This window comes from Alligator mississippiensis, chromosome 2 (assembly GCF_030867095.1).
Source record: "Alligator mississippiensis isolate rAllMis1 chromosome 2, rAllMis1, whole genome shotgun sequence".
NCBI lineage: Eukaryota > Metazoa > Chordata > Crocodylia > Alligatoridae > Alligator > Alligator mississippiensis.
Genome location: NC_081825.1, coordinates 291,697,261 through 291,710,617, shown reverse-complemented (window position 1 = coordinate 291,710,617; position 13,357 = coordinate 291,697,261). Strand labels below are relative to the sequence as shown.

Genomic DNA, 13,357 nt, shown 5'->3' with positions numbered 1-13,357 from the left:
GACAGAGGACAACTGGACTGTCCTCTATGATGGCCACCCTGTGCCCATGTACACACACACATGCACATGTACATAGGCAACACATGGGGGGGCCAAAGGGGGACCTGAAATTGGCCCTTACTGGCCGGTGCCCCCCAAGGAGTGCCAGCAGCTCTTCCAGTTTGCCACCAGCACTGGGGACCCCCCCCCCCATTTGGTGATTGGCCACTGGGGGACCCCCTGCCCCTGTCAATGCCCCCCCCCCAAGCCAGGAGGCACCAATTAGCCCATGTACACATGTGCACACACGCACACCCCTGCACCAGTTTAAATAATAGTGTGAATATTACGCTGATTTAGTTAAACAGCATAAAGGCCTGCAATTTTCCTTAAGTTTGTTTTGGCTAATTATATACCTTCCAGAGCAAAACAAATTAAAAGAACAAAAAATCATTTTCAAGCATCCACTGATGTCATTAAATCAGTGCAGGTTTGTGCAGAGATGTAAAGAGCAATTTCTGTACTCCAGGCAGCAGCATTAGCCACGGCCATTCTTGTATCCCCTCAACTTTGGCGCCTGGGACTGGTGCTCTACTTGCCCACCCCTGGTTAAGCTATTGGGCTTGCATATGTCCAGTATGAAAAAGAAGCCAGATCTGAATGCCCACACTTTGCCTTTTATCTGCCTTAATTTTACAGAGTAAGGAAGAGTCAAACCTTGTATGTTCATAGGACTTGGTTTATTTTGATCTTTTCTCCCTTTCCTTGTGACTTCAGATGTAAAACATGAATTTCAGACTGACTCCCTAGTTGGACTGGGAATAAAATCTCTAGGAAAAGACGCATTCCATTTTAAAATGAATCATTGGAACGAAATAAATGAAATTACCTAAAAAAACTCAGTCATGGGTTCCCCCTCCTCTCCCCACACACACACTGCTCTTTAAATGTAGAATTTCAAGCCAGTTATTTTTTTCAATCATTTTCCAGTCCTAGTTCTAATTCTTAATTCATTTTTGTTTTGAATGGCATGTCTTCACATGAGTAGTTCCACTAAATGTTACTTGTATGAGTAATTGCTTTTTCAAGTAAGAAAGGATTACGTAAATTGTCCATAATTCATTGTAGCAGCAAGTATTAGTAATAATGATAAACTAACAATTCCTCACAGGTATTGCGTTATTACTACATTACCTCTATTAGTCCTCAAGGAAAACTACACTTTAGTACAATGAGCTCTAGCTCATTCATCTTGATCATTAATTACTGTTGCACATTTTTCAGTCCTTACAAGATGAAACAGAGAAAGGTGAAGAAAGTTGGGCCAAGCTCTGGGCTGCTGCCAGTAACCTCAAGCAGTGCTGTTGTCCATCCTTTGCTGAGATTATGGAACAGAAATGCCAGGAGGCACTTACAAGGTAAACCTACAAAAAGACATAGAGGAAATATTAGTAATGACGTCCTTGCTTCTTTCAGGTACTGGGATGCCTACCTAACTTTGTAAGCGTGGGACTTGTCCTATTGATTTTAACAGGCCTCCTCATGTACCGAAAGTTTGGCACTTGCTTATGCAGTTTGGAGAATCAGCATCTGTTATTGTTACTGTATTGCCTTATTGTAACTATGGGTGATAGAGCTAAAATGAAAAGGCAATAGGTGACATGGTTAACGTGCAATGCATTTCCCATGGCAAGGCCCTGCTCTGTCATACTGGTGTAAGTCCAGGGAAGCTCTGCTAGCACTTTTCAGAATCTGGTCTGTGTGTGCAAGGGCAAAACACTGTTTTAATGCTGTATGTTGGTAGGTGGATGTCAGTAATTGAAGAACTCGCAGATCAAGTACAGAAAGCTCAAGCTTTGTTACCACTTTGGGAGTCGTATGATGGTTTACTCATCGAGGCAGCAGCGAAGTTAAAACAACAAGAAGAACAGTGCAATCAGCTCTTAGGTGCTCCCATACCTGAAGACAATGCAATAGAAGTCTTGAAGCAGAAGGTACAGGATGTGAAGGTATGTGGAATCTCTTTACAAAGTTAGGACCTGATTGCTCTTTTGCGATTAGTCCTTTTCTATTTTCTCTAAATACATTGACCAGATACTCAGGTCAGTAACTGCATTCAATGCAGCCTGCAGAGAGAGGACGGAAATGTGGTAGTGTGTATTTTTGTACCCCCTCATTCAGGTGCTGGTGGACGATCAGTTTAGGCCCACAAGTTGAAGAAGCAGCCATAATTCTTTGTCCTATACTCACAGTGCTGTCCAGAGGGACAGCACTGCTGCTGGAGGGTGGGAGAGTAGGGCAGAGGGTAGCATTTCTTGTGCCAGAGGTGGGGTGCCAGGAGCAGCTGGGGTATAGCCAGTTGCTCTTGCTTTATGCCCCCAGCAACTCCCACAGTCAGGGAATCGTTGACTGGCCTTTTGTGGCAGCTGCCTGTCCCTTTGCCCTTGCCATGCAATTGGAGGGTAACATGGGAAGACTGAGAATCCCAGTGTGTGTGGAGGAGTTGCCAGTAGACAAAAAAAAAGCCAATTTTCATATAGATTTCATAGCTTTCATAGACATTAGAGCCGGAAGGGACCTTGCGAGATCATTGGGTCCAGCCCCCTGCCCAAGGGGCAGAAAGTCAACTGGGGTCAGATCACCCCAGCAAGATAAGCATCCAAGCATTTCTTAAAGTTATCCGGAGTAGGTGCTTGCACCACTTCTGGGGGGAGTCTATTCCAGACTCTGGAGACTCGGCTGGTAAAGAAGTTTTTCCTAATGTTCAGTCTAAAACTGTCTTCCAGCAGTTTGTGACTATTAGACCTTGTCTTTCCTTGGGGAGTGCTGGTGAACAGATGTTCCCCCAGATCCTGATGCACACCCCTAATATACTTATAGGCCATCACCAAGTCCCCCCCCGAGCCTTTGCTTCTTCAGGCTGAAGAGTCCCATGCCTCTCAGCCTCTCCTCATAAGGCCTGCCCTCTTGTCCTCTAATCATGCACGTGACTCTCCTCTGGACTCTTGGTATCTTAAACTGAGAAGGGTCAGGGTGCAGTAGATCATTGTAAAGTACATCTGTTTAGGTTATCTGTGACCCAGAACTGAGGCCATGAGCTTTCTTTGATAGTAAAGCTGTCACTATATATTAACTTCTTTGCATCTGGCTTTTCGTGAGAGAGACAGAAATAGCATAATCCTTATTCCAGGGCCTATGATCTATCTGGCCTGCTGTGTTATTTCGTACATTGAACTGTATCAGGTGCCCTAAAGGAAGGTTAAAAAACCTCTCCTGCATTTGGTCATTTTTATGTCATGGAGAGGAGATTCCAGATTTTTCTTTCTACAACAGAAATAAATGACAGCACCAAAACTTGAAGTAAAACACTTTTACTTTGTTCTCATATAATGACAGTCAGAAATGATGTATCTGTATCTCTCAATAAAAAGAGAAGAAGTATTTGCAACAAAAAGACAATGACAGTATTTGTATCTAATGTGGTGCAGCTCTCTCTTTTGTAGCTCTCTGGTCACTACCTGTGGAGAAGAGCAATGCAATTTATTTAATATTATGAGAATAATGGGCTAAAAGAATAGGGACTGTCAAAATACTTTATGAAGTATTTATTTGCGTCTCATATTTTACACCAGTGGATTTAAAAATCCATCCAATCTTTTTCTCTGCTCCATATTAGGAGATATTAAGGTTCATATTCTGGTAGCTGTGAATCAATACACAATAATATCAACCCTACAAATAACAGGTTAATTCCAAAGTGCTAAATTAGAAATAAAAAGGTTCATTTTTTGACCTTCATAAGCAGCTGAAACACCAACTTTATACTACGGTCAATTCCAAAAAATTTCAAGGAAGCAGAAGCACATTTTTCCTTAAGGAAAGCAAAGTCACTTTTTAATAGGAAAGTCAATCAGAAGAAACCTTTTTTACCCATTTTCCCCACAGATGTAATTTTCATGTATGGTATCGAGAGGAAGTTGCAGAGAATTACCCATTCTGGAATGATAGTCTATAAAATCCTTGTAGGGAAAAAAATGAAACAATCAGCAGCAGGTTGTAGCAGTGCAAGCTGCTTTCTTTGTTGGCCACAGTGAAATTCTGTAGTATTGTTGCTTTAGAGAGAAATTACAATGGTTAAAAATTAAACAGGACTCTAGGACAAACAGAATGGTTCAGTGTACTTACAAAGTAACTTGGCAGAATTGTAAGTAGCATATTTTTGTCTCCTGAAGAAATCAAGTTCTCTATCTGATGATGTAAAGCTGTTCTGGAGAGGATGGATATTCTAATTTTACTCTGTTTATTTCCGTCAGATCTGTAATACTCTTGAGGGCCAGGAATTATTACTGGACAATATTGTCCCAGTACAGTGTTGAACTTGGGTTTTACAAGGTGTTGGGCACTTTACCTCCTTCAGCGCTTCCAAAACTCCCAAATTATATATCCAGATAGCTTGAAAGTCTGCCTTCAATAAGGCATATGGCTTCATTTCCCTGATGCTGCTCTTAGACTTCTCAGTATCAAAAGCAGACCCAGAAGAAGGGGACAGGATTCTCATTCAAGTCAATGAAGTTGCAGTCACAGCGCCGTGGCTGAATTGTACTCAGGGGATGCATCTACACGTTCATTAATGTGTCATGGTTAGTGCGTATTAAGTTTAGAAATTGTATAACCAAGTACTAAACCAACGTGCAGTAACCGGGTGTATACCTTCGCAGTGACACTACTGAGCAGTGGCCTAATAATACGGCGCAGTAGTGTATTAGCACTGTTTCTTCTGTGACACACTACTGCGCCGTATTATTAGGCTACAATGCCTTTAGCATCTCGTGTTGACATGCCCAGTGTGCATCAACAGAAGAGGTTTAGTTATAGCAGTAAAGGATGCCAAATGAATAATGTGCACCAACAGAAGCCTGACTTTTTATATTCTTGATCCTTCTCTTTAGAAATTGCAGCATGGCCTTCAAACCCTGAAGGGAAGCCTCCTCCAGATTTCTGAGTTGTCAGAGCAGATAACACTGCAAGCTGGTGTAGTTGCACAAGCAGCTTTTTCAGAGAAGCTGCAGCCTCTTCAAAGGATAACATATTTGGAAAAGATGTTGCAGATGAAATCAAATGAATTTGAGGTACTTCTTTGTGTATTAGATTAGCTCTTGATACAGTTTAAATCTTCAACAACATCCTGTTGTTCCTGACATTCAATTTGAATTAAGTAGAAACATGAATGGATAGTGTCAGCCAAGTTAATAAACAGTAAGCCATCCTGGGAAAGCAGGTAAGGGAAAGGTCAGCCTCTCATTTCATGCCTGCCACCTGTTTGTCCACCGTCCTCTGCTATACGTTTGTAAACCAGACCACTAATTGCCAATGGAACATTTTAAGACTGAAGCTGGTTAGATAGTGGTTTTCCTGTCTTGTGAACATTTTAACAATTTCATAAACTTTTCCATTCAGCCTTGGGACTAACTTGAGACCTTTCAGTGTGTTTTGTTAAAAATGAGAGAGATCCACTTCAGAATAGCCAATAGCCTGGGCACTGAGGGTTTTTCTTGGGATGTGAAAGACCTGGGTTCAATTCTCTGCCCTTAAATAGGTAGAACAAGCCTCCCATATTAGAAGTGCATGTGCTAGCCCAGGGGGTTTCAGCCTTTTTTAGTAAGTGTACCTCTGGCAGTCAGATGTGGGGGAGCAGAGGCAGCATGGGATGGTGGATGGTGGCTGCAGTCACCACCACATGCAAACTCTTCCCCCCCCCATACCCCCTGGTCTGACCAGCTGGGTGGTGCCTGTGAGGCCTACAGAGGGGTACTGCTGCCCTTGCTCTGCCCCAGCCCTGCTCCTGGGAGGCGGCAGTGCCATTTAGCATGTCGGTGCTCCATCCCCACCTGCCCGTGCATACCCCCTGGGGCTTTCCCAAGTATCTCCAGGGGTATGCGTACCCCCTGGTTGACAACCCCTGTGCTAGCGACTGGACTAATGTAGTCACAGTGGATATCTCTTCCTGATCAGAGGGAAGTTCCATCATGGACTTGAGAAACTTTCCCCACAAAAGCTTTGTCAAAACTATCTTCCTGTGAAAAGTTTTGGTCTCGATGAATTGGCATTTTCCAGTGGAACACCATTTTGTTAAATAGTCTCCAACAAGCTCTACTCCATCTCACCTTCATGTCTGGAAGCTAGGTTTCTTTCTGCGGATGAGATGTTCTTTTTGATTTGCATATGTGGCTCTACCACTTGTGCAAAATTGCTACATGTCATTTCTCATTAGTCATTTTTTCTTGTGTATTTTTGTTGCTTTATCAAAAAGTCATTTCTTTTGTAATTCTTGCCATTCGTTCCCTACAGAACTATGAGTTCACTGCTCTCAGCCAAGGGATAAAACAACACCCAGTTTCTCCCAACCCTGGAGATGGGAAAGAAAGGGAAAAAAAGAGTTTCCCAGTGCTCGTATTTTTCCCTCTCAAAAGATCAGTGGGATCCCAGCCTCAGTGTTCCTTCCTTGAGTTGGAGCAATGGAGGAGTATCCATCACCCACCTTAACTCCCATAGATCCTATATAGGAACAGATTGGACCAAACTCTGCATATGGTAGATCAGGGAGTGAGGATCCGGATCAGGGAGTGAGGACATGTCTATGAAATGTCTATGACCATTTCAGGGAGCTTCCTGCCCCTTCTGACCAGTTATGTCCTGGCTCCCTGATTTTATCCCAAACTGTGCCATTCTGAGAAGTAGACCTTTGCGTAGATGACCCATGTTTTTCCCTGTTCCTTCAAGATCAGTGTGGATCTCCCAGGATTTGTTGCTCTTCTGCTCAAATATGTATTATTAACCTGCTTATAATCTCTCATTCCTAGTTCAATCTTTTGCAACTGGAGGATTTCAAGAATTGTTTGGAAACACTGGAAGGTCGTATTAAGAAACCCATAGAAACTTTGGATAAGTTGTACTTACACAAGAAAGAGGAACAGTCTGAATTGCTCATGGTACACTCAAATATTGCAACTCTAAGATAAATAGTGGTCAAGTGTGATAGGTTACAAGAGGGATTTGGGGTTGACATCCTTCCCTTTCTCCAAAACAGTCCGTGAAGTTTGAGTATCTTCTGTTCCCATGAGTAGCCTGTCCTGCCTTTTACTCGGGCAGTTGTACAAAGGAAGCTTGCAAGTGCCAGTTCTCCAAGCTTCCATTCCCTGCATTAGAACAGTGCATGCATGGGGTGATACGGTCTAATTTGGGAATATCCTGCAACCTTCTCTGCCTGTATATAAAGCAATGATTCCATTGTACTCCTAAAATTAAAAAATCACATTTTTATATTTCCTGGAAATGGGAAAAAGTAATAACGTGCATCTATTTTAATCCATTGTTTGCAGAGCCAAGTATTGGAGCTAGCTGCACTTTCTCCCGAGATAGAAAACCTGAATGAAGTGAGTTTCAAGCTACCACTTAGTGATTTTGCCGTGAAGAAACTACAGAGTTTGACTCGACTGTGGGGCCAGAAGACAGCAACAGCCCTAGAGCGCTGCAGGTAGGGAACACAAAATAATTACCAGCTATTTCACCTTCCAGGAAGAAAGTTTTAGAAAACCATTTTATACAAGCAGCTCCACAGATTTTTGAGGAAACATTCATTTCCAGGGTAATTCCTGCATCTTAAACTAGTAACAACAAATTATAGTATCTTTATGTATATTGTTTATTTGAAGCAAAAATTTGTGGCTTTATGTGCCTTTGTGCAGAAACTGGCACGATGGGACTGTGATCATAATTGAGCCCTTTGTTCGAGCATAAACACTTGTTACAAGAAAATGTACAATAAAATAGCTCCTTGATTCCTCTTTCTACAGCGAAGTTGAGGGAATGCAATCTGATGAAAAGAATTTTCATCAGAAATATGAGAACTGGAGAAAATTTCAAGAGAAGATGAAAGAGTGTTTGCAAGCAAATATTCCAGGCAGATTTGATGATCTTCAGGAGCATCAGAGAATATATGAGGTAATAATATGGCCCTTCCCGTTTCCTAAATAACTGTATAAAATTAATTATTAATTCTTCTCAGTGGGATTATTTGGAGAGAAAGGTACTACTCAGCATGATTAAGAATGACAGAGTCAAGATCATTGTTCACCAGCTAAAGTTTAATGCAGTGCAAGGAATGCGATTTTCATTAAGGAGTTCAACATGCTTGCTGTGGTAATTAGCCCGTGATTTGTCCAAGTACTAAATATGAATATGCCTGTTGAACTATAAAACTACTCTCTAAGCCATGCAGAGTACCCAGAAGTTTGGACGAATCCTGACTTGAATTTAGACAGCCATGCTTGCCCATTTTACAACAGTAATGTTTGAAAATAATGCATCTTGCATATCATGTTTGAAAGCGCTGTATTTTACAGCAACGTTTGAGAATGCTGCATTTATTTACACTTAAAATAGTTGCACTGATGTTCTGGTAGGAGGAGTCACAATTTTTCAGCAGCCTAAGTTGTTTAAATGTCTGTCAGGAAACGAACATACAATCTTGTTCTTCCACCATTTTTAGAAGCTGCAAGTGGAGATTTCTGTAAATCAGCAAATATTTAATCCCGTCATATCCAAAGTGCTTCTCTTCCTGGAGTCAGAAGAAGCAGAAAAAAGGTAATCATTTGTTTTTTTCTGCAGATCTTCCAGAAAATAGGGCTGGTGTTGCAGGAGGTTGCTTCCTTCCCCTGAATCAATATTGAATAAGTGCCCCTCAAGCCTTAGAAGAGACTTTAAACCCTGCTTCTAGCTATGCATGCATTAAAGATGTCCCCATGCATTTTGCAAGCAGGGAGAAGAACACTGGTGGCCTGGCCTAAATCCATTTTAAGTGGTAACTGTATGTTCTGCACACCAAATATAATTCTACGTGTAGTTTCTGCTTTGACAAAATATTCTTTACTGTCTGCCTTAACCTGTTGTCTTGTGTTACTGTACCCTGTTATAGCAGGTAAATTGACAGGGGAAGAGGTTATAAAAGCCTGTGTAGCAGTAGGGCGAGAGAGCACTTAAAAAGGTCACCTGTCTACAGAGCTTGCTGACTACCCATGTCCATCCTCTAATCGTTTTAAATCCAACACAAATCTAATTGGGTAATGAAGAACTAAAGTAGTTATTGACCAATTGGTTATTGCTACTGAATACATCTCTGAAATTGCACTAACATACCCTGTGGTTTTATGTGCAACCCCATCTTCCATGAAGAATAAACACATGACGAGTGTTTAGCCTTCTCCCATTTCCTCTTTTGCTGAGGCATCCTCTGCGTCATCCAAGAATTATGCTAGTTGAATCCGGGTTTTACTTGGCTTCAGCCCTGTAGACTAGGAAAAAACATGTTACATATCAAGTTAGAGAATAAATATAAGATCAACAAAATGGTTTGAATGGATTCAGCAAAACATCGCTGGTTTTTTTGTATTGCAGACAGGTTCTAAACTTGGTTTTTGTGGCAGAGCAGTTAAGGTGTCTCACTACAGCTCTAGAGTAGTGGTTCTCAACCAGGGTGCTGCAACATCTTTTTTAAGGGTATCGCATGATATTAACTGTTAAGTGTGCAAACAACCTGCATATGCTTCACAAGATAAGCCCAGAGATTTAAAATAGGAATCGATGGCATCAAAACCATTCTGACCTGTTGTGGTCTTTCTGAGTTCTGTGCAGCAGAAGAATGACACTGTTTTTTTCACAGTCAAAAACCGAATGAAAACTAAGGGTTGGTATTTTGTGAGGGGTGCCTTGAATGACTGCTCTAAAGTCTTGAGTTTGAACCCTACTCCAGGCTTATGCAGATAACAGCTTTACCCAAATGACCCAGCTTTAATTAGGGCACGTGGCCATTCAGGCTGGAGAGATAAAGGTTATTAGACATGACGTTACCAGTTGAGTTCCTCATGTGCTGTTGTCTATAAAAAATAGTGTTTATTAACCATGCTACCCTAATGGGCTGATAGGCTTCAGCAGACTTTAGGTTTGACATTTTTGGGTGCTGGGATCTAAATCTCACCTTCCCTATTACATAGTAGTGAAGGGGTTGCATTTATACCCTGGTTAAAGTACAGTAGAGAGTGTCATTTTGCGAGACGGGCAGAAATCTATTACTACAAGTATTGACTTCCGTCTGCTTTGAGCTTGTGTTTGTCACAGTTTGCTTCAGAGGGAATTGAACTCTGTGTTGCTGTGTGGAGCAGCAGGAAGAACTCTCCTCTGTTCTTGTACCATCTTATAGTTTTGTGTCATAAGGTTTGATGCTAAGAGCTCGTAATGCCCTGTTTTGTTTTGCAAACGGCTAGAAGACCTCCTCAAGAGAAAGATGTTGATGTGTCATATTAACACTCTCCAAAATGTTTTCCTCTTCAGAACAGAGTTTGTCTCCAAACTTTCCTTGTTGAAGGAGGAATGGCAGAGTGACATCCGGATGGTTCAGCAAAAGAAAAATGAGATTGATGGACGAGTGAAGCTGTGGCAGCACTTCAGGGTTTCTCTACAGAATCTCTCAAAATTTCTTACCAATACAAATAACTTCATAACTGCTGTGAAGAGCCAAGGCAGCTACAGCCTTTACCATCTACGGAATTTGATTCACAATTTCAAGGTCATTGTTTTATTGCTTATAACCAAATGAGACAGGGCTGTTTTTAAGACTGAAATAACACCTCTCCAGTAAAATGAAAGAATTGTAAAAGCAAGCACTTTGGGAACAAAACAAGTGTCTGATATTTTCTTAAAATATAATATAGGCAAGGCCACAATAGATGTTATTGCAAAGGAGAAGTCTCTTCCTAAATGCTGTTTTTAATGGTTAGTTTATGACATGAAGCCATATGGGTTTATGTATCCCTTATCAAAGATGCTTCCTATGTAATATAACTACGTATATGGATCTTCTCCTAAATTATATGTCTAAACTTTTTTGGAATCATACTAAAATTTGGCCTTAGTGATGCTTCATGGCAACGAGTTCTACAGGGGGTGAAAAGCACCTTGTTCAAGCTCACGGGTGACACTAAGATATGGGGAGAAGTGAGCACGTTAGAAGAGAGGGACAGGCTACAACTAGATCTGGACAGGTTATAGGGATGGGCGGATGAGAACAGGATAAGTTTCAATACTGACAAGTACAGGGTACTGCACCTGGGGAGGAAGAACCAGCAGCATACCTACAGACTGGGGAACTCCCTTCTTGTCAGTGTGGAGGCAGAAAAGGATCTTGGAGTCTTTATTGATTCCAAGATGAACATGGGCCTCCAATGTGAGGACACAGTCAGTAGGGCCAACCGCACCTTGTCATGCATCCACAGATGCTTCACAAGCAGATCCAAGGAGGTGATCCTCCCCTTCTCTGCGACACTGGTCAAACCGCAGTTGGAGTACTGCATCCATTTCTGGGCACTGCACTTCAAGAGGGATGTGGCCAGCATCGCAGAGGAGGGCCACCTGCATGATCCGAGGACAGCAGGGCAGGCCCTATTAGGGAAGCTACGGGACCTGAACCTGTTCAGCTTCCACAAGAGAAGGCTGAGAGGGGATCTGGTGGCTGTCTATAAACTTACCAAGGGGGACCAGCAGGGAATGGGAGAGTCCCTGTTCCCCTGAGCAGTACCAGGAGTAACAAGGAATAACGGCCATAAGTTGACATAGAGTAGATTCAGGCTAGACATCAGGAAGCACTACTTCACAGTCAGGGCAGCTAGGATCTGGAACCAACTTCCAAGGGAGGTGGTGCTCACTTCTACCCTGGGGGTCTTCAAAAGGAGGCTAGATAATCACCAAGCCGGGGTCGTTTGCCTCAGTACTCTTTCCTACCCATGGCAAGGGGTTCATAGATTCATAGATGTTAGGGTCGGAAGGGACCTCAATAGATCATCGAGTCCGACCCCCTACATAGGCAGGAAAGAGTGCTGGGTCTAGATGACCCCAGCTAGATACTCATCTAACCTCCTCTTGAAGACCCCCAGAGTAGGGGAGAGCACCACCTCCCTTGGGAGCCCGTTCCAGACCTTGGCCACTCGAACTGTGAAGAAGTTCTTCCTAATGTCCAATCTAAATCTGCTCTCTGCTAGCTTGTGGCCATTGTTTCTTGTAATAGGGTTGGACTTGATGATCTGCTCAGGTCCCTTCTGACCCTACCTACTATCAACTATGACTTATATCCTGTATTAAAAAAGAAGCAGCAGCAGCATTTTCTATCAGGTTTAAGTTTCTTGCTTTCCAGTTTAACTGAGTGCCCCTTTGTATGTTAGGAGGAAAATGAGAAGGCCAAAGGTACCACTTCATCAGGCATTTAGAATATTTGTTTTAATCCCTCAATCCTCTGTCTGCATTGACACAGTTCATTAATGCTGGAGCCTCAGGACTGTTCTCACTGCCCCGTGCACTTGCTGCCAGTCTGGTTCTATGCTTGTTTTTTCCTGCTATGAAAGGTGACCTGTGGCAGATTTTTAAAAATGAATGTTGGTGCCTCCATTGCTGAAAAGCCTTTCTTCCCTGCTTGTTTTTTATTAAAAAGTAACAAAACTCTAGTCTTGTTGCCTCTAGTCTTTCTTGGTTTTAATGGGAGGCTTGTTATGGTTCTCTGCCAAAGGATATTGTTAGCTAATTTTTACAGGTGAGAGATGATGTGGCCAGTCTTGAACAGACTTCTGTTATTTCTCCAAATTGTGGCTCAGTTGTAGCAAGAGGTGTTAACCAAAAACAGTTGCATAAACTTTTAATTTCTTCTTTTATTGTATGACTAATGATCATGTTTTCTTTTTTGTTGCTCCCTATTCATACTCTTGACAGCCTCCTTTTACTAGTTACAAAATCATCAGAGGATCTTACCAGTCTAGCAAGTGCCTGAAATTTTAATGCAAAAAAGCATTCAGAAAAAAATGCAGGTCTTTTTTTTTTTTTTATAGATGCATATAAGACTTGTATCCTTTCTTGCTTATTTATTAATTTCCTTTGACAGTCACCTTTTAAGAAAAGAAGTGCATAGAGAACAGTTTTTTGTAAAACTCTGGTCTCAGAGCAGACATTTAGAATGGTGTTGTGGTTTATTTTCTAGGACAAGGAAATACTTCTACAGAGGTGGCAAACCACATATTTTGGAGCCCTTGATACTGGGGAAAAGTTACGTAATGTCTCTGACCGAGAAACCAGCGCTGGGATACAGCAGGAGCTCAGCCAGTTACAGGAGCGCTGGAATGAAACCCAGCTTCAAGCGGAGAAGATCATGAAACAGCTGCACAGCACCCTGCAGGTAGCCACCACATGCTCTCAGAGGAGGGGCAGCGCACACAGAGCCCTACATACTTTTCTTTCCACACAGGGGAGATGCAGCATGGCTTGGCAAGTCCTAGAGGCAGCA

The 13,357-nt window shown here is 42.2% G+C and overlaps 1 protein-coding gene across 6 annotated transcripts in view; it reads left to right on the top strand.

Annotated features, from left to right (window-relative positions):
• Window positions 1-13,357, top strand: part of SYNE2 (spectrin repeat containing nuclear envelope protein 2) — a 287,230-nt gene that overhangs the window by 217,002 nt on the left and 56,871 nt on the right. For all 6 annotated transcript variants that reach the window (XM_059723316.1, XM_059723319.1, XM_059723320.1 and 3 more), the window contains 9 exons: window positions 1,264-1,397; window positions 1,784-1,988; window positions 4,929-5,108; window positions 6,840-6,968; window positions 7,359-7,513; window positions 7,833-7,980; window positions 8,528-8,622; window positions 10,366-10,600; window positions 13,055-13,249. In XM_059723316.1, the coding sequence (XP_059579299.1) occupies window positions 1,264-1,397; window positions 1,784-1,988; window positions 4,929-5,108; window positions 6,840-6,968; window positions 7,359-7,513; window positions 7,833-7,980; window positions 8,528-8,622; window positions 10,366-10,600; window positions 13,055-13,249 (1,476 nt within the window). The remainder of the gene's footprint in view (window positions 1-1,263; window positions 1,398-1,783; window positions 1,989-4,928; window positions 5,109-6,839; window positions 6,969-7,358; window positions 7,514-7,832; window positions 7,981-8,527; window positions 8,623-10,365; window positions 10,601-13,054; window positions 13,250-13,357) is intronic.